Genomic DNA, 20,719 nt, shown 5'->3' with positions numbered 1-20,719 from the left:
AGGTCTTGTTTCACATTACTACAGATCAAAACAGTGCCTTACCTTCTCATGTTTGAAACTGGATTTTCACAGCCATAACTTCTGTTTTGGAACAAGATTCTGCTGGTATATACTCAACTGTACTGCAGCAATAACAGGAGGTCCCGTTGTGTTTGTCATTCTACTGGCATAGACTGCTCCCCTGCCGTTCTCTCACTGGGGGTGGATCCTGCTGTAGCCACAAAACTGACAACAGATCCAGATAAAAAGTGATAGATTTAATCTATGACTATTCATTTGTTAACCCATAGTGGATGAGCACAAGGCACCTGCAGCTCGGTACTAATGACCAAGTGAGGAAGTACAAAGGCGACTGCCTAATCAATTTTTCCTCATGTCATCTGGAATAGCATCCTACAAGGCTTAACGTGCAAACTTGGTTGCACTGAACTACAACATCCAAAGACAAAAATCCGTTCTGTCTAAAAGGAATGGAAAGATGGATGGCAGAGAAACGGAAGGAAAAGTCTGAGTGCTTTATCGACCCAACTGACATCCTATGAATGGTAAGCAATAAAAATTTATTGAGAAATAGAAAAGTTCTTACTTACCCTTATCACTGCCCCCCGGTTGTTAATGCCACAGAAAAATGCAGAATTCCCTTAACCCACATATTTAAAAATCTTGCAATTTTATTTGCATATAAAGGCCGCTAGATATAATATCACAATAAATTTAAAGAAACAACTGCTTTTCTAAATTCCATTAACAAGGTAACATAAAACATAACAAAGCTCAATAGCATTTACAGTGGTAGAACAGAAATAACTATCTGCAACAATATTTTGTGCTAGCGAGAATGCATTTACACACAGTGCAAAATAAGAAAAAGGAAATAAAAAGACAAGAAGAATATTTAAATATAAAGGACAACTAAGCCTTATTTTAGTTAGGCTTGATTGTATCCATTTGACTCTATACATGCCTGAACTACGAAAAAGATTTAACTCGGGCTCTTGAAGGCCTTGAGCACTTGGAAAATGTGTCACATCCTTCATAATTTAGATGTGCTGTACAGCATAATTTTGCAGATGCTATACTGGCAATATTAAATCCTAGCTTAGTTATAATGCACAAAAAATACATATATATATAAATTCATATTTAAAAGGAGTCCGCATTTACATTTTTTTTTTTTACTGCATGAAATACCTGCTCTTTGCAGCTTTCACCCCCAGTCTTTTAAAGCTAAAATAATTTAAAAACAAACAATAAAAGGTAGATATCACATACAGGCTGTGGCTATCTATATCAGTCTTTAACGTATAAAGCAGGTAGAAACAAACCACTGAGAAGTCTATTTACCTCTTGCTGCATTCTACTGTTAACAGAAACAAATTTCAGTACATGCACACATATCAAGAGGGAAATGGACCTCAAAATACTGTTTGTGCCACTAAAAAAAAAATAATAAATGAAGATGAAAAGCTAACATTTAGACCTATGGAAAAAAAGAAGACACTTAAAAAAACCCCGACAATAACATAAGTTGTGCAAATTTGGGTGTTTTTAAATGCTGCCTATTTTTTAGCTTATAATATAATATTAAAATAAGGTCTCTCACTTATTAAAAGAAAGCTTGGCTGTCCTTTTGAGAACACTATAACAATTTACAATGGCAAATTTAGTGAAAAAACAAAATTCATTTTACAAATTCACAATGCTTCATCAATTCAAAATGAATGCTGCATTTCCAAAAAGCACAACCTCTAACTTTTCTTCTTTTGTACCAGCAATTTACAAAAAAAAGAGATAAAACCCCCAAACCCACCCCAAAACAAAAACCCCACCATCCCCCAAATTCTCCCCCTCCCCCCAATTTTGAAATAAGCATGTAACAGAATGTAAGTTTTATAATTAGAAAATGGCAGTTTATAGACCTTCCCAGTTCCAAATGTGCAGTAGTGCTTCATGATCCTTGAGGGGTTGGAAGGTCAAATATAATTGGGGGGTTGGTTGGTTGAAAGCTGACTGTACACGTTGAAGCATTGATGTACGTTGTGTAACCGTCTGTCATAATGCCATAACCTGTAGGGAGAACGTGTCACACTTACTGCAATATAAACAAGTGATACTGCCCGTGGGCAGCTGCACTGAGCGCTTGTTGTGGGATCAATGCTCTGGAATAAAATTAAATTAATCCCTTCAAAATGAAAGCTGCCACAAAGGCTTGATTGAAAAAAAATAAAAGCTACAATGTACTGTATTTGAAATAAGAGCTGATGTTTTTGGTTTATGTACAACCTTCTTTCCCCAGTGGAAAATCCTCTGTGACAACTGAATCAGAAACAGACAAAACCACACATGTACTTTTTCTAATTACTTAATTAGTGAGTGAGAGTCTGCATGCCTGTAATGCATGTATAAGAAAAAGACCCATCAGGAGCAAAAGCTTTAGAATTAACTTTGGTTTTGCGTAGAAAAACCCCTCTCTGTGCAATGAACCCCATGCTAGCCCTTATCATCCAGCTCCTCATCACAAGACTGCCAAGCTGACGTTCATGTTGGCTTGTGAAACCTCAGAAACTCATTAGCAGGTTAAAAATACACACACATACATATACAACATATATATATATGGTTCTTTATACACACACACACATATATATCTGTTATCTACTAGTGAAATTCATGACAAAGGAAAGGAATCTGCTGCTATAAATACAACAGAGCACGGGAGGTCAACGGATGACCCTAGCTTGAGCAGAAAATTGAGGTGAAGGTTAAACAGATGACTGCTTTTTACTAGGAAGGGATCTTGGTAATTCATTCCCAAAACAAAAAAAAAAGAAGTGAATATTAATCACAGGTTTTTCAGCATGCCAAGGACTTGACTCCTCAGTAACACCATGGCATCAGTTTTAGGAGGCTAAAGACTGCTCTCGACCTTCTGAACATGTGGTCAGCAATGCTCTTGTTGCGTGTGTCTGAGGAACCAGCAGCAAAGCTGCTTCTCTGCTGGCCTCTATCTTGTCTCCCACTTGCTGCACAGGAATAGGATGTAACAGAGGGTTGTGCAGTCTAGTAATTTTAGACAAGTGGAGCAAACTATAGTAAGCCACAAATTGAGTTACACCTGAGCCTTCATTCAGCAAATGTGATGTGAGAAAATGAATTAACAGAAGTACAGAGATACTGAGATGGTAGAAGCAATCCTCTTACAGAGATTCTCTCATGGCTAAGGAGATAGGGGCTCCCATTCCACCAGTGTAAAAGGTGAACAAAGCTTTGCCATTGTTTTCAACTGACATCCACAAAAAGCCAACAAAGAAGCTAGGAAAAAATCTAGGAAGAATTTGGCACCAAATGTACTTAAAATATAAATAAATGTAAATAATAAAAACAGTTTCACGGAGGAAGAGAACTTCCCACTGCAAACCCACAAGGGAAAAATATTTTTCTTTTAAATCATTATGATACAGTACGGATCACTGCTGTTTGAAAGCTAAGATAAATACAGCTACCCACCGTGTCTATCAGAAAGAATAATCACGTCAGAATTTCTGCACTGTCCGCCTGTATTACTTTATTTATTTAGACTGGCAATTTTGATTTAGATCATCTCCTGGTGGGAAAAATCTTGTTCATAGTTGTTCCTGCTTATCAACCAGGAAAAAAGCCTGTATCACCAAAATGTGTGGATATCCTCTTGTCGATTTAATGGAATGTGGTGCATGTTCATCTCAGCTGGAGCTGGAGGAGAATTAATTGCACTGTAAGATAATGCTCTTATCACTGGGCTATGTCTTTCTGTATTGAAACAAGCCCTTCTTATGTCTTCTGTGTAAGCACTAAGTGGGATTTTAACTTTTTTGTTAGCATTCTTGTAAGAATTTATATGAATGTCCAGTTTTAATATGAGCCGCCACCTTTACTGTGAGATGTACATTACAGTGCCATGTAGTTCCTCAGTGCTTCTTCATGATAATGATCTTGTACAGTAAAATACCTTACTGTCCCATTATTTAACACTATTACAACTAGGAGTTTCATTGTCCAATGTGCCTATGAAGGCTGTAGACAACTTGCATGTTTTAGCTGGAAGTCTTGCTGTATTCATTTATTCTTATAGGGAGGATTAATGTTTATACAAAATATCTGGTCTTTTCCTGGGTGCATTAAAGACTGCTACTCATGCCACTATACTTAGGTCATTATAAACTCTTTATTTACATATACCAGTTATGAAATTCATTGTATGAAGTCATAAGGTCTTCAGAAAAACCAACACCGCTAGTTGAGAAACTGTCCCTTTTTATTTTTCTTTTAAGCCCTCCAAATCTTTAAGCCTACAGAGAATCTAGTTAGAGTCAATGGAGAAACCTCCAGCGGGGACTATATAAAGTATTTAATGTGTAATTTTGAGTTCTAGGGTCACAGTGTCTTACACTCTCTCCCAGGCAGAATTCCTAGTGTTTGTCTCTCAGCCACATGAAAGCTACAAAATTTTATTAAATATTTAAGTATCTCCTATATGTATTTAGTATCTCAGTCTCTTCCACTGCCACAAACTGAGTTTACTGTTTCTGAAGCTTCACACTCTGCCTGATCTGGTACTGACAGTGGGGAAATACCTCTTCTGAAATGAGACTGCTGGAAGGTAACTTACACAGTACAAACTGTATTACAGGATGCTTTTAGAAATGTATGCAAAGTGAGTTCTGGCAATGTCCCCTCCTGATGTCTGACTCAATATGCCCTCCTTTTTGCTTTTCCTTACACTCAGAAGGAGGTGAGCTGAGACACTAAGTTGTTTCAATTCTCTTTTTTTTCTCTAGCACCTTTCTTGGCTCCTGTACTTGGAATAATGGGAATAATTTTCATTTTGGCTTGCAATTGTGGGGAATTTCATCTGTTTCTGTCAAAATTTGAATTGCTTTCAAATAACCTGTAGAGAACAACCTTTGCACAGTGAAAGATGTAGGTGGCTAATCTGCAGGATTAGCCTAAATGTAGCACAAGTTCCTGAAACAGTCTGGTTTAATTCTGGCATAAATTTACAAAGTGCTGTGCATGCCATCACTTCCCTCAACTCCCTTCCTACTTTAGTCTAGTATGCCATTATCACAGAATCATAGGATAGTTAGGGTTGGAAAGGACCTTAAGATCATCTAGTTCCAACCCCCCTGCCATGGGCAGGGCTGTCTCACGCTAGACCATATTGCCCAAGGCTCCATCCTTTGCAATACACCATCAAAATGTGCTGCTTTGAACTCAGCCCAAGATGGAAGAGGGGAGTAGTGCTGCTCCTTACCTTCATGAATCCCACCAAAGACATGGAGTTTGGGCCTCACTCGCCTCTGCACCGTGTTCAGCAGCTCCACACAACCCACTCTCTGCAGCTCCTTTGGAACCCAGTCTCGAAAACCTGATGGCAAAATGCAGTCACTACTATTAATTTTATCTATTCAGGTGAGGTTTCATGTAGTCTTTCAGGAAGTCGTAATTCACAGAAAGTTTATTACATTATCTGTAGTCGTAATCTCTCCATTAAAGCACACAATGGCTTTTAAGAAATGTTTCATTGTCACTTTGTCTTCCTTAAGATTTCCTCTCTCCATCTGCATTAATATTTTTCTGGATGTGAATTTTTTTTTTAAACTATGGGTTTAAACTCATCTTTCACCTTGAAACCCTGGGACATTTATTCCCGGCACTGCTACAGATTTTTCTTCCCTTTCCCCTTACAGCAGTCAGCTTCTCAAGCCAGCTACATGGTTACTCCAGAAATGAAACACCTCGGGAAGATCTACAACCCAATACCTCTGCCACCCCAAAGATTTAAAATACACTCTCCCACAACTTCCAGAGGACCCCAGTGTGCAAGTTGCCACGTTACTTCTGAGCCGCAGTCACCAACAAGAAGCAATGTAGTGAAACAGCTTCCAACAAGCTAATAAGTGACTATGTTGTCCCTTAGCCATATGGGTAATAAGGAAAAATGCACAAAACTTGACATCAGTTATTACAGAAGTCTGCTGCCTGGGCTACCACTGGTAAGGATCAACAGGGCAAGATGAATGAGGAGGAATAAAAGGGAAATCAGGAGCCACATCCAATTATAGCACCATTCTACTGACTTCAGAGTAATTACACTCTGTGCCAATTTTAAACCAAGTAGTAAAAACATGTTGTGGCATCAACCTGACTGAATTTTGGAATGAGCAAGAAGTCCAGTTACAGCTCTACCTCCCTTAATATTTATATCATTTGGAAAGCAGCATTTTGTCTATATTATCATGCCGGCTGAAACCTCGACCCCATCCTTTTAGGCACAGTACTAATGCCTAATCTGTGTCTGTAGCTAAAAAACAGTGGCCAACCTTTCCAAACTGAAGCTCATAATCTCCATCAAAACCAAAATTTAAGTACACTTATTCAATTAAAGCACTCATTAGTGTCTGCAGCATCACAATATTTCTGTATGAAACCAATTCAGAGCAAATAGATGAGCAACCCATTTAAAATAGCACCCATGAAACATTACAAACATTTCTTATCCTGATAAGCCATATTTATAAAAGGCAGAAGCTCAGTTGTTGCAAAACCAACTGAAATATTTAAAATATGGTCCCGGACTGCTTGCCAGATGTATCTTAAGGAAAAGCAGTAAATAATACATAATACTAGCTTGGGGAATACAGGATAGGGAAAAAATAGTGGGAATTTTCAAATTATTTTAGAGTACGCTTAAATGACTTTAGGTATGTCGAAACTGAGTACTCCTGCCTCTGCTGAATGATCATCCCAGTACCTTTTTGAGACCATCAGAACTTAGCTTAGGACCTAGATTTAAAATATGGATCACTGAACTACATTTACAAGGCAAGCAAAATTTAACTAAATGTAAAACTTCAACTACTTAATAAAAAAACAAATGATGCATTCATAGACCTGTGCTCACCTGTCATTAGTTCAAGTAAGGAACTGAATTATCAGACAACAAAATTTTATTCCTTCACAAATTTGCTATAAGCCAATTAGTACCTTTAAAACTACTGTTACATATTCTAAGTTTACAAGGACATTATCAAGGAGAGTATATGGCTACATACTCTGAACTCTTGGCTGTGTCCTCCAAAACCTTAAGGTAACAATGTCATCGTAGTAGAAAAAGGTTTTAAAAGTTTTAGTCAAACTCTGAAAAATCATAAGGGATTGGAAACTGTTTGTCAGGTGAATACTGTTCTTAAATAAAATGTCAAACTATAATGGCTATGGAGTCAGATATTTGATCTTTCCTAGCTTGAGTTTAACAAAAAATTTAGTTTTTATTAAGAAAACACCTGGAAGCTCAACAGATCTGCTAAACTTTATCATCACTTTACACTTCTTCCAGAAAGGCTTTTTAATTCATAGTTTTGAGGCAGGTGTGATTACAGTACAGCTTACATCACTATTAATTTTACTTATTTTGCAAGTAAAATTCCTATGCAAAAAAATCATGCACAGCTTTTGTTTCACTTACCAAGGGGAGGTCCATGTGTCATTAGTAGATCAATTCCCTCAGGAATAAGGTTCCACTTGTCTAGCAAAGACTGACCTCTGGGTAGGTTAAAGCCCCATCCATTAAACCACGGTGTCCTTTGGGGGAAAAGAAGACGAACTGCATCACTGTAAAATCAAAATTTCTTCCCTTCTCCCATTTTTCTGCATTAAAACAATTTGTGTGCTTCAGAGATTACTTGCAGACAGCCTTTTCAAACGGGATGCCTTTAATACAAACTGGTTCAAATATATATGTACACTAATCTGTATGTTTGAATTTAGATTAATATTCTACGCTCTTTTTGTACATCAGGAGTATTCAGACATGGGGGTGTTTACTCACTAGGTAGAAAGGGAAAAATAGTTAAAATAACAGTCTGAATCTAAAGGCTTTTTTCAAAGTTTGGGGATGTTCATACATAAGAATTTTTTCCTTATGCTACCTACCAAAAAAAAACCCCAAAATCTCAGGTTTTGGAGGTAAGACTCAATTTCTCACTGCACAGGATTGAGCAGCAGTTCCACTGGAAGCCTGTATGATGCAGTGGGTATAAGCCCCATTTGTACTGCGGTGTATCACTAAACTAAAACTTGCTCCTTTTAGCACTTTTAATATTAGAACACTGTCACATAACTTGGCTTTGAACTCCTGAGCCTCTTAGAGGTCTTCAACCACACCCATGTTTAGCCTCACAACAACCTTTTTAAGAGATGTCATCATTTAAAATTAATTTAGTATTTCTAAATAATTTAATTAATTTAGAGGAAAACTGAGATCATCAGTCTCCTCCACTATAGCATAGGCTTGTTCTGAGACATACCATAGAATCACAGATTGGTTTGTGTTGGAAAGGACCTTAAAGCTCATCTAGTTCCAAACCCCCTACCACAGGCAGGGACACCTTCCACTAGACCATATGATTTAGCTGTCACCCAATATCCATCAACCTAAGCACATAGTGATGACAAGCAGACCTGCTACGAGTACTTTTTCAAGGTATAACAGCCAAGTTGAATAATTTTGGTGCAGCTGCAATACAATAAAGCCTTTCCTTATCAGGTAACTACACAGAGAAATTGTTCTGAAGAGATACTGTAATATTTACATCCATTACTATCAACTTTTTATAATCTATTAGTATTGTATTAATTTTAAGAGTTTTCATCCATGATTGTGTTTTCCTGGAGCTCAGGCAACTAGGATTTAAACTAGATTTAAACTTCATTTTCTAGGTAGGACACTGCTGTCCTAGCCCTAGCCAGCTGTGGGCAACAAAATTTGCGGGGAAAACCCAACCAGAAACCAACCTTAAAAAAAAAAAAAAAAAAAGAAAAAGCATACCTGTTAAAAAGAGAGAGGTTATTAAGAGTCTTACATCATTTCATTACATGTAATCTGCCTCCAGTACCCTCTTAGTGATGCAATTTTTTTCAGCCTCAAATACACATTTAAATGGAAATTTCCTGCTGAGATTACATCCCTAATTTTTATTTTTTTGTAATTATTTTGTTTTCCAGAGACAATAATTTGACCAATGAAGATTATACCCAGTTATATGCACGGTCTGAATCCCTGACAATCAGCAGTATGGGAAAACAGCAGGTCCTGCTAATATAGGAGCAGGAAGGTCACAACTAATAGACATATCCCATATAGTCCTACTGAACTAATAATTATACACATATAGGAACTTGTTTAAATTAGCAGACTCCCTGGATGCTGGATGAATGCTAAGAAAAGATGGGAAAATTAGATGTTAGTTAAACATTTTATGTGTGCTATGGGTTCCTCATGTGCACAGCAATAAAACTTTACCCCCTCACTTCACCTAAAAAAGCTTCTATGTTGTAAATAAGGTCAGTGTACCTCACAGGAGGTTTGCATGCAACTGAATTGAAACTGAAGCATGTGTCTTATCTTTAACTAAATCACAAGTGTTTCTGCTTTTCTATGATTGACCTTTCTGGAACAAGCATCTGAATGTCTTTTCCTGTAACGTTCCTAGGTTTTACCGTATCAAGATTATTGTAACCTCCAGGGCTGCACTTTAAAGTTAAAATATGGTCTTGCTAAACTTTCAGCTGCTTAAAAAAACAAACACACAGCACACAGGTTGAACTTTTCACTGTCAATTAATGATTCTTTCCCCACTTGCATTTCTCCTGCAGATAATACTGTAGTTATTACACCATAGTTAAACCTGAAACATGAAACCACATCTGTGATCTCGCTGGAGCTCTTTGGAGACTACAACTACAGAAAAACCTGGATTTGTCTGCAGGTTTCTCAGTTTATTTTCTCCTGAAGCACTGCGAGAGGAGGAGGAGGAGGAGGAGGGGAACTTGAGCTCCAATATTCTTCATTCACCAGCCTCTGTAATTAGCTGTGACTAACAGGCACCACATGGGAATCCACTTGGAAGAAAACTTTCAAGAAACCTTCCCGATTACGCAGCATGTGCACAGAAAAAGATGGTCAAGTTCTTTAATATACTAAATTTTTTCATACAAAATCAATAAAATGAAGAGCAGGCATGACTGGAAGAACAGCTGGATTACAGATTAGGTTTCAGACATTTAACACATGACCCTGCATTGCACAGGCCAGAATGCCGAAAGGAGAGGACACGTTCAGAACATCACCAAGACGAAGAACAGCTTTATAGCATGGATTTGGGTTTAGATGCGATAACAAGGAAGGTCACCCGATGTTTGCACTATGCCATACTGCAGCGAAGATAAAACGGAGTTGAGGTACTGTGAATCCCATGAGTGCCCAGAGGAATAGCTGTTCACCAACTACAAATGTGGGCAGGAAAGATAAAGCCTGCACTGCAGGCAGGTAGCATCCTATCAAGGGGTATCAGGTGTATTCCACTCCTATTAGTGCCCCTTTTTTTTGTGTAAGTAGGAGTTAAATAGAGTCATTCTCAACTTCTAAATTATTTAGAGAGAAAAAAATGTGTGTAATTATGAGCCTTCTGCAACATATTCTCACGCTGATTACTTACGCAGAGAAACTATTTCTTACCTAGGAAGAAGTATCTATAATGAAGTTTGGCTGCACCCACCCATGGTAAGCTGCAATCAGGTGCAAATAATTGGTGAAGGCTACTTAGTCATTAGTAACCATATTTATGTTCTGACCTATTCTTCTTTCCTATGAAGCTCTAATGAAGACTTCAGTTAACTCCTGAAACGACTCATTTTTACATGAACACTTCATTTTTAAGTAGCTGGCAAGAAAAGAAAGCTATCAGCTGTTAAGTAATGCCACAAGGGAGGTGTAGACGTAAAAGCCACAGGGATTAGCAATGAAAGATTACGTATGATTTTGTCATTGTACGTTTGATGGACCAGAACACTTGCTCATACCTGATGCTCAGTGCAACGTCACAGAACCCCTCATGTGCCATCAAACCCTCACGATAAAGCCTGATCCCCAGCTCATCTGACAGCTCAGCCCTCCCCTGCCTGCAAAGCTTCCTTATTACTTAGGGATAACAGTTATGCTGGCACCAGATGTGACACAGGGAATATACTCATGAAAGGCAGGCACCTGGCCCATCCTCACTTTCTTCTGTTCTTCATTTCTAGGCAGGAATTCCCACAGATGCCCCTCCACCTGGTGTTCTGGAAGGTACATTTTCTGCAATTAAAAGAATGCTTATGCTGTAGGCTGCGTGTTACCTTCACACCTTGTGCTGCAAGAGACGTAGACATCACTTGACAGAATACCAAGAAGGAGGGGATCTTCAGCTTCGCGACAAAACTCACTCTCTTTTTGGAGGTGCTTTGGGAGAACACAAAAATCCACCTGCTTTTAGCAGCAGACAACTGCCTCTTCAGCAGGTGATCAGATCTCCCTTCTCCCAAGTAACTCTCTATGGGTTTACTATTTTAATATTACAGTAAGGGGGGAAAAAAGAGCATTATTCTATGACACAAAATCACTACCACTCCTTGGTGTGTACACATCAGGCACATGGGCAAACAGGAGATGCAAGGCCCCGGCCAAGTTCATCCAGGTAATACAGAAATTACAACTCCTGGAACCTTAACATTTTTTAAGGATGGCACCTCCTACTACCTACTTTCATCTCTTCTCTGGCTCATGAATTTAATTACTTGATCCTCAGAGTTCAGCAACTCAAAGGGTAAATGTACAATGAGACCTCCTAGGTTCAGGTTTTTGTTTTACCTCCACCAGTAAATCCATTTATTTCAATAGTTGCTTCTAAACAGGATTAGAAGAAATAAATTATCTCACTGTTTTTAATCCCATGTATTCATTAATTTTTAAGGCTACCCCGTCTTTTAGGAAAGCTTTAATTTTACCCTTAATCCAATGAGTAAAGTGCACAGGAAGCAAAAACCTGTCTCTTTCCTTACACACCGTAACAGCCGAGGGAGGGAGTGTCTCAAAGGCACCGCAGCAGGAAGCACTTCTACAAGACTAGTAACAATAATGAAATGCTCTTTATTTTTCTCAGCATTCAAACTGAACACACAGACATGGCTCGGGTGGGAAAGAGTTCCATTAGCAGAAGAAAAAATGGTGGGACTCCTAGACTTGTTCAGTTACAGGATGAGCTCACAAACATACCCCCCCAAAGTATCTGCTCCAGTCCTAGAGGAAAGCTGCAGCAGGACTAGCAGAGAACAAACCACACAGGGAGGGGGGAAAACAAAGAAGTGACCTTTGTGCCCAGAAAAGCAAAGCCTTTCAATCCTCCTCCCTCTGCCCCGCACCAGTGTTTGTCTAGGCAAAGCAGCACACACGTGCCTGTCACTGTGCAGTCAATGGACAGAGTGTGCCTCCTGGGAATACACAACAAGGGGCTGCGGCGTGGGGCCAGGGAGAAGGAGAAGGAGGAGAGCTTGCATAAGCCTGGAAACAAAAGGCTGAGTAGGGCAAGTGTACCATGTATTAGGGAAGCACGTTTTACAAGGTAAGAGCTTCTATAAAGGCCCTGAGACTTGCCTTCAGTGCAACAAAAGCGCTTTTTTGGTTGGTATTTTTTTTAACCTCTTTCTTATAGTAAATATCCAAGTGCTGTTTCATAATGTAACAACCAGGAAATTTCAAAGGCTAAATGATTTCCTAACTGTGCTCATTATATGACATGTTGTGATATCAGTAAAAGGCAGAGGAAGTCTGGTGGCTTGAGCTGTCTTTCATTCCCACTAGCATTTGCCTGCTGTGCCTCAGTGTCCCATTTAGAAAGTGAGGACAATAATACACAGACAAAAGAAGCATCACGGGGTCTGGTTCCTTGGGATTTTGCTTACGCTGCACCTTTAAACAGCTGAAGCGCTCACAGAAGTGGGTTACCAGAACTGTCATCATTTTAGCAGTGTTACTGCATGTATCTCCTTATTACTGAACTGCACAGAAGTCAGCAAGTCTCTAAAACATATTCCAGCTACTTTTACAATGTTAACAAAATCTGAAGCCTCAGCAGCTGCTAGATTTGGTGTGGTTTTGTTTTGGTGTTTTGTTTGTTTTGGTTTTGGTTTTTTTGGGGGGTGGGGGGTGGTTGGGGTTTTTTTGGGTTGGTTCTCCCCCTCTCCCCTCCCGCCTCCCCCCCCCCCGGTTTTCTCTCTTTCAACTTACATACTACAACCTCTAAACACTTGCTGGTTGTCTAAATGACAAAACTTCGTTGAGAAAGACAATCTCCTCCCATCCACAGTGTTTGGAGGGAAAGAGCCCACACTGTGTGTTTTCACTACGAAGCAGTCCTCCACAATGAAAACCTGCAGCAACCACCTCATCACCATAAGCTAGTGTGACCGGGTATGCTCCTTGCACCAAGCTGTTCTCAGTCTCTACCTCAGATTGTAGAAACTCATCAGTGGAGGTTTTATCTTAGGCTCCTGTCAGATAGACATCTATGCTTGGATCCATGAGAGGTACGAAAGAAAGAGCTAGGACCTTGACTGCTGCCATTCAGCATGTTCCATGGATGTGCTGATCTGGACCAGATGGTCACCTAAACCAGGGAGAGATACAGAGGTAAGAAGAGCTTTAGCCATCCATATGGCTAGAAAATGGTATGTGAAAAGAACCGCCTCCTGCATCTTGAAGTTCTCTCAGTCTCTGCATACCTCTGCCTTTGCTGCCTCCAGGCTGCCCCAGCTGTCATTGACAAGTAACTGAGCTCTGGTCTAAAGCCTACTACCCCTATGGATACCTTTCAGTATTTGGTTTCTCTCATGGCTTGTATCAACCACTGGCATCTTTAATCCTGTGCCCTGAATGCTTAGTGATGCATTTTGGCAGAAGAATGCTCCTTCAGTTCACATGTTTTGTGCTAACAATAATACCAGAACACCACAGACAGTATTTAAGACCATCAATCTTCTGCGGGGAGGACGTTTGGTTTTGTTTTTTTTTTTTTTAAAGAAAACAGAAGGAAGTTGAGTGAAGAAACACGAGAGCAAAGGAGCAAACAGACAGAAGATCATAAAATGCTGGCATTTTATAATGCTGATTATAAAATGCTTGTTATGCTCATCATGGAGGATAACAAGACACAGAGGACAGCAGGATTCAGAGCACAGGGCTCCCTGAGAATAGGGGTAAAGAATACTCAGTGAAGCAGAGGAGAGGACAGCACCAGGAAGCTAGTGGATGCTGGGAAGGAGAGGTAGGGAGTCGAAGTTCTCAAGTTTATGACTCTGACAACCTTTGCTTGAGTATTTGAACTACTCATCAAAGAGGAAATTTCCTCCAAACCTTCTGAGGTTTTCCAATCCCTAACTGTATTGCAATTATTTTATTTAGGGCTTTAGTTAATGAGATCTGGGAGATATTTTAATATCTCAAAAATATGAAAATAATTAAAACTTGACTCAAGGGCTAATTTCATTCTACTTTTTAAAAGAACAGATTTACAAAAGCCTACCACTAGAACCAAGTATTAGCCGTTGTATATTTCTGTGCTGCGTATAGTTGAGGATGGTTTGAAGGATAGACCTAGTCTAAGTTAGCACAAGCTTCAGCTGGGTCCATACACTAAGCACACTGAGTTTCCCTGCATGGTGATGGGAGCACTGTGACAGCCAACTCAGGCCTGCAAAGTACCATGCTGGACTGATGTGCAGCACCACTTCTCCTTCCAGAGCAGGCACATTCACCCCTTCATTCCCCTACTGCATCCCTGTGTAGGGTACATGCACCCTTGAAGTGTCAAAGGATGGTGCAGTACTGAAAAGAGACTGAATGCCTCAATTTGTTATGGTAGAGATTTGTGGCCTTTGTAGAAACAGAAAGAATCATAGAACATCTATCTAGATGAAGGAGCTCTCTGGTGCTGAAGCTCACCACGACATAAACAGAATGCCCATTCTGAGGGACAGGCTGGGGGGAAGAGGAAACAAAAGGGAAAAAAAAAAAGAAAAAAGATAGAAGCTGGTTGAAATCTTGATTTAGTTTTGCTCAACAACTGTGCATGTTATAGAATGATGCCTGAATGCTTGGTTTCTTTTAGTAAACATGATCATGATACTCTAGTTATGTTACATCTTAAATTGATTTCCTACATGCCTCTTAAGATCCATGCAGGAAACGTAAATTGACAAAGCTTCCACCCCAGGTAGATCTGTAAGAGGGTTTGAATAGTAGACCTGTTTCTGCAATGACAACACAAATTAAAGTAGAGCACAAGCAAAAGGGAAATGAAGACCTCTCCCCCAACACACACTGATTTGTATGTATTTTCATTCCACTGGAGTAGTGTGTGTGTTTCACATGTTAAAAAGCAAAATCTGTACAGGTGTAATTACATCCAGTAGCTTTTGTTGAATATTTCATATATGTATAAAACCAGCATTTGGAAAATAACTTGTAAAAGTTAGTATAACAAATAAAGCACTCAGCAGAAGTTATGCCTGCCTACCCTTTTGGGTGAATTTGGTTCCTGCTCCTAAGGAACAGCCTCTAGAAACTTCATCTTTTTGAATGCTACTTAAACCAGAGTTCTTGAGCATCGCTAGGGACTCTCTGTAGTTCCTCCAAAAGCCTGTGCTGGTCAGAGAAACAACATGATGCTTATTTATTAATAGATGCCAAAGCTACAAACCAGAGGAATTCCGGATATGTATTTTTATGTAGTTTCAGCACCTTTATGTAACTGTACATCTGCACTCTATACTGCTCTTGAAGAAAAGATTTTGATCTTCATGCACTTATGTTCTGGATGTCTGAGTTGCCCTTGCTTGTCCACATCTAATTTCCAGAGCTAACAAGCCGGTTTGTTGTTTATGAGAAGTAAAGCACAAACAAAAAAATCTAGTAAACACAAACCTACATCACAACCACAGGAACTCAAAGGCTTTCAAAATCTCTTTTCGAGTACCTTACAGGTAATAATTGATTTACCTCAGAACACCCTAGGTAGAGCAGCGTTTATAGAAGTACTGTGTAGAACTAGGTTGACTACACCAAGAGTAAATTTGCTAGAATATATGCCTAAATAACTTGCTTAAAGTGAATCAGAGGGTAGACACTGAATGTGCCTTCCATGATTTTCACTATTAGTCTTACAAGAATAAGTCAGTCAATTATTCTTATCTACTCCAATGATTTCAAAGTGGACACTGAGATTGCTTATTGCCAGATGGTGCTGTTTACCTATAAATACCCTCACTATTTTTATTTATGTTTTGCTCAAAATGCTGCCTGGCAGTCTTCAAGAAGAAACTGAAACTTGCCAGAATACCTGGTAGGAAAACTAAGCAAGGTTCACATGCATTAGTCTTCCATGCACACACAGCCCACAATATTTAATTGTAGGAACTCATAACATAATCTTCTGAAAATTTACAGAAAAGAATGGAAACAGTTAGTTATAATTAGGCCACAGGATATTCCCAGCATTTCTTGTTTGTTTGAAGTCTGTGCTACCTTCCGTTTCAGCTTATTCTTGAAGCTGGATATAAAGTCGCTTACCCTCACTAACCAGATGAAAACAGCCAAAGCAATCAAAGAGTTTCCAGTGTTACAATACATGCTTATTAGGAGTTGAGGTACAGTATAAAATATCACATCTGGACTTTAAGCAATAATACTGGTTTACCATTGAATTAAAAGTTTTACAGAATGTCATTTATTTAAAATGACATGCAGATTTATTTCATTTTCTTAATTTATTACAGTGTCTGTTTTGTGCAGAAATGTAACATCTGACCTACTCAAAATGTTACCTTTACTGAAAACCATGATCCTACTTTGGAGTCTGCAGGAAGGGAAAGTGAGTAACTCCTGTTCAATCCCCATCAAAAAACGTTGGTACTTATTTGTCAAATTCTGCCAACCAAGAAACTAAAAAGAATAAGTCATCTGGAGAAAGGAGTGATTATGGATCTCCAAATGCATGTCACACCTCTTTCCCAGCTCAGGAAACCTCAGGAGACATGTATGCAAGTGAAGTTCACATCTATAAAAATCCTAAACCTGATATTACGTGCGTACAACATGTATGTGTATATATATGTATGAAAATACATTTATCTCCTGTTGCTCTGCCTGTGACAAGGAGTCCAACAAATAACTTGAAGAAATGGTGCAATCCACGTCCAAGCCAATGAAAACTCCAACTGCTGTAGTGCTCAAGCCTGACCCCAGTAAAATAAGCTTAACATTTTCAGGTTATTACCTGGAGGAGCTGTCTTATGTATGAGCCAATTTAGCAAATCAATTAAAGTAATGCAGTTACTTGATCAACAGATGAACACAAAGAGGGGAAAAAATGACAGAAGAGGCTGAGAGAAGAAAAAAGAGAAGCAGAAGCATTTAGCATCACAGCGGTAAAAGGAGCATTACTGTAATTGAAAAGGATCTGTTTAAGCATCGGTCACTCACTTTTGCTGGCTTCAAGATCATTAAACAAGGAGCTCAGATTACATGCAGGTCAATTTACACAATATTTAATTTTAGGCTCACCCACCTTCATGTTGCTCCTTCAAACAGGTCTGTGGGAGATACAGATTGTCACAGACTGAGAGTTAATTTGACTCTTCTGGTGAAAAAAAAAACCCAAAACCCTAACCTGAAAACTTTAATTACAAACCAACATAGTAGAATTTTTACCTCAGCAACAGTGACTCCAACTGATCAAGAAAACACTACTCATGCTCTTTCCAGTTCTCACCTTGATGGAGAGTGGATTTTGACCCCCACATCTCTCCAAGGCCACATTCAACATCTAATTCTTCTCAAGAGAGTGTTAATGGCACATAATTAAGTGCAAGCAAGCAGTAGGAAAAAAGAGGCAGGGAAGATGTCTTTCTCACTGACCACCAGTTAAAACTTCAGGTTTTATGATAAGCCTGAGTTGCCTCCTAGTAAGACTGTAACTGACCAAACTACTCCTGGAACCAAAAAGCACCAGCTCCAGTCAGAGGCACCATTCAGTGGGTAACGTGCCAGCATGATCTGATGTTTCTGGTGCTACAAATGCCATGCTATAGGTTCACATGATCCCTTGGAATCATACACACTCGTATTTTTCAAAATTACACATCCAAAGAAAAGTTGTGAGCTTGTATTACGAGTTCTTACCTGAAGTAGATTTTTTACTGATGAGTTACAAAGCCCGTGAACTGGGCATTTATAATAGAAAGGCAGACTGACATTTAAATAGAGTGGCACCAGAATAATAGCTTTACATTAGTTTTTTATGGGAGGCTGAATAACCACAGAGTTAACATACTGTATTTTCTGGCAATAAAAAAATCCTTTGAAAATAAAAGGTCATTTTATTTGATAATGTAAACGAATTAGATTTGTATTGTATGGTCAAGAGAGCAAAGGAGAGATTAATTCTTCAAGGAGAAGTCGATATATCAGAATGGTGGTTTGGTTTTAATTCTTTAACCATGTTGTAAAGCCCGCGGTTCAAAAGCCACAGCCATATATTGCTCCACACTGTAGGTTTTAATACAGGCCCTGGACTTCAGCCTGATCTGATGAAAATCTGAAACTTGCAGTAGGCCATTATATGGGCAAACTATTCGTTTTATATTCACCTCCTTGTCATGTCAGTGCAGAGGTCATCTGAAGAGGGGGCCTAATTAATCAAACTGTCAGAGCCAATGAGGAGCAGCATGTTAATAGGACTTTTATTTCACCCAGGAAAGCAGTGGTCTGACAGGAACCAGAAAATATGGCCTTGATGTTGCTGTTTATTAGCAATGCTGAGATCAGTGGTAATAGGTGCCAAGCAGCCTATGTTCGATAAAGTGCTGCATGTCAAGAACCTGCACCAACTAGAAATTAGACTGACGAGAGGCAGGAATCTCAGTGTATTGATAGCTACCAGAGAACAGGTATGGTTTGAATGTGATCACAAAACCAGAACCTGCACAGGGCACGTTCTTGTTTCTTCAAAAGTCAAGCAAAAAACCCCTAAACACCCCCCCTCAAAACCAAACCAAACCATCCCCCAAACCCAAATACCCAAACGCACCAGCTATTTTCTCTGCACTTAAAGGCGAGGCTTTGCAGTACTTTACTCCTATTTGGCACACATAGACAAACATAGTGGAATTAAGCACAGAAAAGCCCTTAATTTGGTACAACAGTGCTGAACTTGAAGGATTACCTTGATGGGATCCCATGGTGGTATAAGGCCAGCACATTGGTGCGACCCTACATCTCTGTTACCCTTTGAGAGAAGTGGCAGGATTGTAAATGGTCTAAGCCTAGTTTACCAGCTGGCATTAACTGATCCAAACCAATGCAGAAGCCACACCAGATGGAGGAAGCATGGCACAGGTAGCAGTTAGGTCTGGGCACCTCTTGCCTGTATTAGATTGGGCCCTCAATGAGTTAAACCCCAGCCTCAGAAAACACCATGATAACGCTAAAAAAAATGCAGTGAAGATTTCATTTCTCACCCAAAGCCTTTGCATAAAATTGATGTTCTTAACACAAAGTGCATACCCATAGTAAAAAAGAAAATAAGCATATCTAAAAGGGAGCGAGTGGGAGAAATAAGATGCTCACAGTTTTTGAAGGGCACTGGACTCATTTTAGCAGCAGCCACGGCATTTGCTGTGTGGGTGATATATGTAAAATTTTAAATTAATTATTTTAGTAATGCACCCCTACGTGATTTCTCAGTCTGCAATGTATTTTATACTTCAGGCCATGGTAGGCTTTATAATTAACTACTTTCTGAAGCCATTTTAATTAATTTTTTTCCCCCAACACCATCATTTCCGAATGAATAGAGAGCTAACATTAAATAGCCTTCTAAATAGAGAGCTGCAGGACTCTACTCTTGCAGGATAAAGCACTCAGAATCATGCCCCTAGCAGTGCCCCCAGAAAGGTTTAAGCAAATAATGTTGCACCTGAAAGGAAATGGAGCCGAAAGGGAACCTCGGACACTGATGGGGTATGCAAGTCCCTGCCTAAATCGGAATTTTTCTTCGTGGAAGAGGAAAGCTGCTGTATTTATGGCTGCTGCCATGGATCCAAATATCCCAATCCTCAATGATCTTTTTTTTTTTTCTTCCTTGAGAATACTCCATTGACTGGATCTTCCTCTTAAAGCCAGCAATATTACCAAGACTGGTTATTCAGGGCAAGAACTGCTCCTCTGACGGTAAAACTCACTTAAAGCTTTACCATCAAACTACAGCTTTAAAGATGACAATGCACCCATACTATAAAAGAAACATGAAGAATAATTAAGACACTCTTCCCTTCCTAATCTTCTGCTGTTGACAGTGTCCTTTTGAATAGTTAAAATTGTATTTATTTCCCCTTACAGTTTCATACATTCTAATTTAAACATAAGGCTCTCCCACTATATCTCACTGGAAATACGTCAGATTGAAAACAGAAAGCTAAATTGTGATCCAAATGACTACTTTTTGGAGCTTTAGATGGCTGTTTTCACAGCTACAAGAAAAATAAATGTTGGTGGGTAAAATCCTAATGGTTAGGAGCCACATTTGCACATTTCTCAGTGACAGCAGTGGTGAAAACATGTATTAAAGTCAAGTCCACCCTTACCATGTGAAGTAGCACAAAAATTTGGAACGTTAAGTGAAGAGGGTTTTTCTGCCATTGATGGATTACTTAGCCATTAACATAGCATTTTATTAGCGTTAGTATTTTATTACCTAAATTGTACTATTAGTTTATTGGGGTGGGGGAGGTTTGAATTTTTTATAAT

At 39.2% G+C, this 20,719-nt stretch overlaps 1 protein-coding gene across 1 annotated transcript in view; it reads right to left on the bottom strand.

The window, feature by feature from the left end:
- Nucleotides 1-647: 647 nt before the first annotated feature.
- The window catches only part of MPPED2 (metallophosphoesterase domain containing 2), a 102,135-nt gene continuing 82,063 nt past the window's right edge, over nucleotides 648-20,719 (bottom strand). The window contains exons 5-7 of the mRNA XM_030484665.1: nucleotides 7,508-7,623; nucleotides 5,294-5,407; nucleotides 648-2,067 (exon numbers count right to left, since the gene is read on the bottom strand). Of these exons, the coding sequence (XP_030340525.1) occupies nucleotides 1,949-2,067; nucleotides 5,294-5,407; nucleotides 7,508-7,623 (349 nt within the window). The 3' untranslated portion in view covers nucleotides 648-1,948. The remainder of the gene's footprint in view (nucleotides 2,068-5,293; nucleotides 5,408-7,507; nucleotides 7,624-20,719) is intronic.

Source organism: Strigops habroptila, chromosome 4 (assembly GCF_004027225.2).
Source record: "Strigops habroptila isolate Jane chromosome 4, bStrHab1.2.pri, whole genome shotgun sequence".
In the NCBI taxonomy this organism is placed as follows: domain Eukaryota; kingdom Metazoa; phylum Chordata; class Aves; order Psittaciformes; family Psittacidae; genus Strigops; species Strigops habroptila.
Note: the sequence above shows the minus strand (reverse complement) of the source record. Positions and strands in the feature narration are given on the sequence as shown.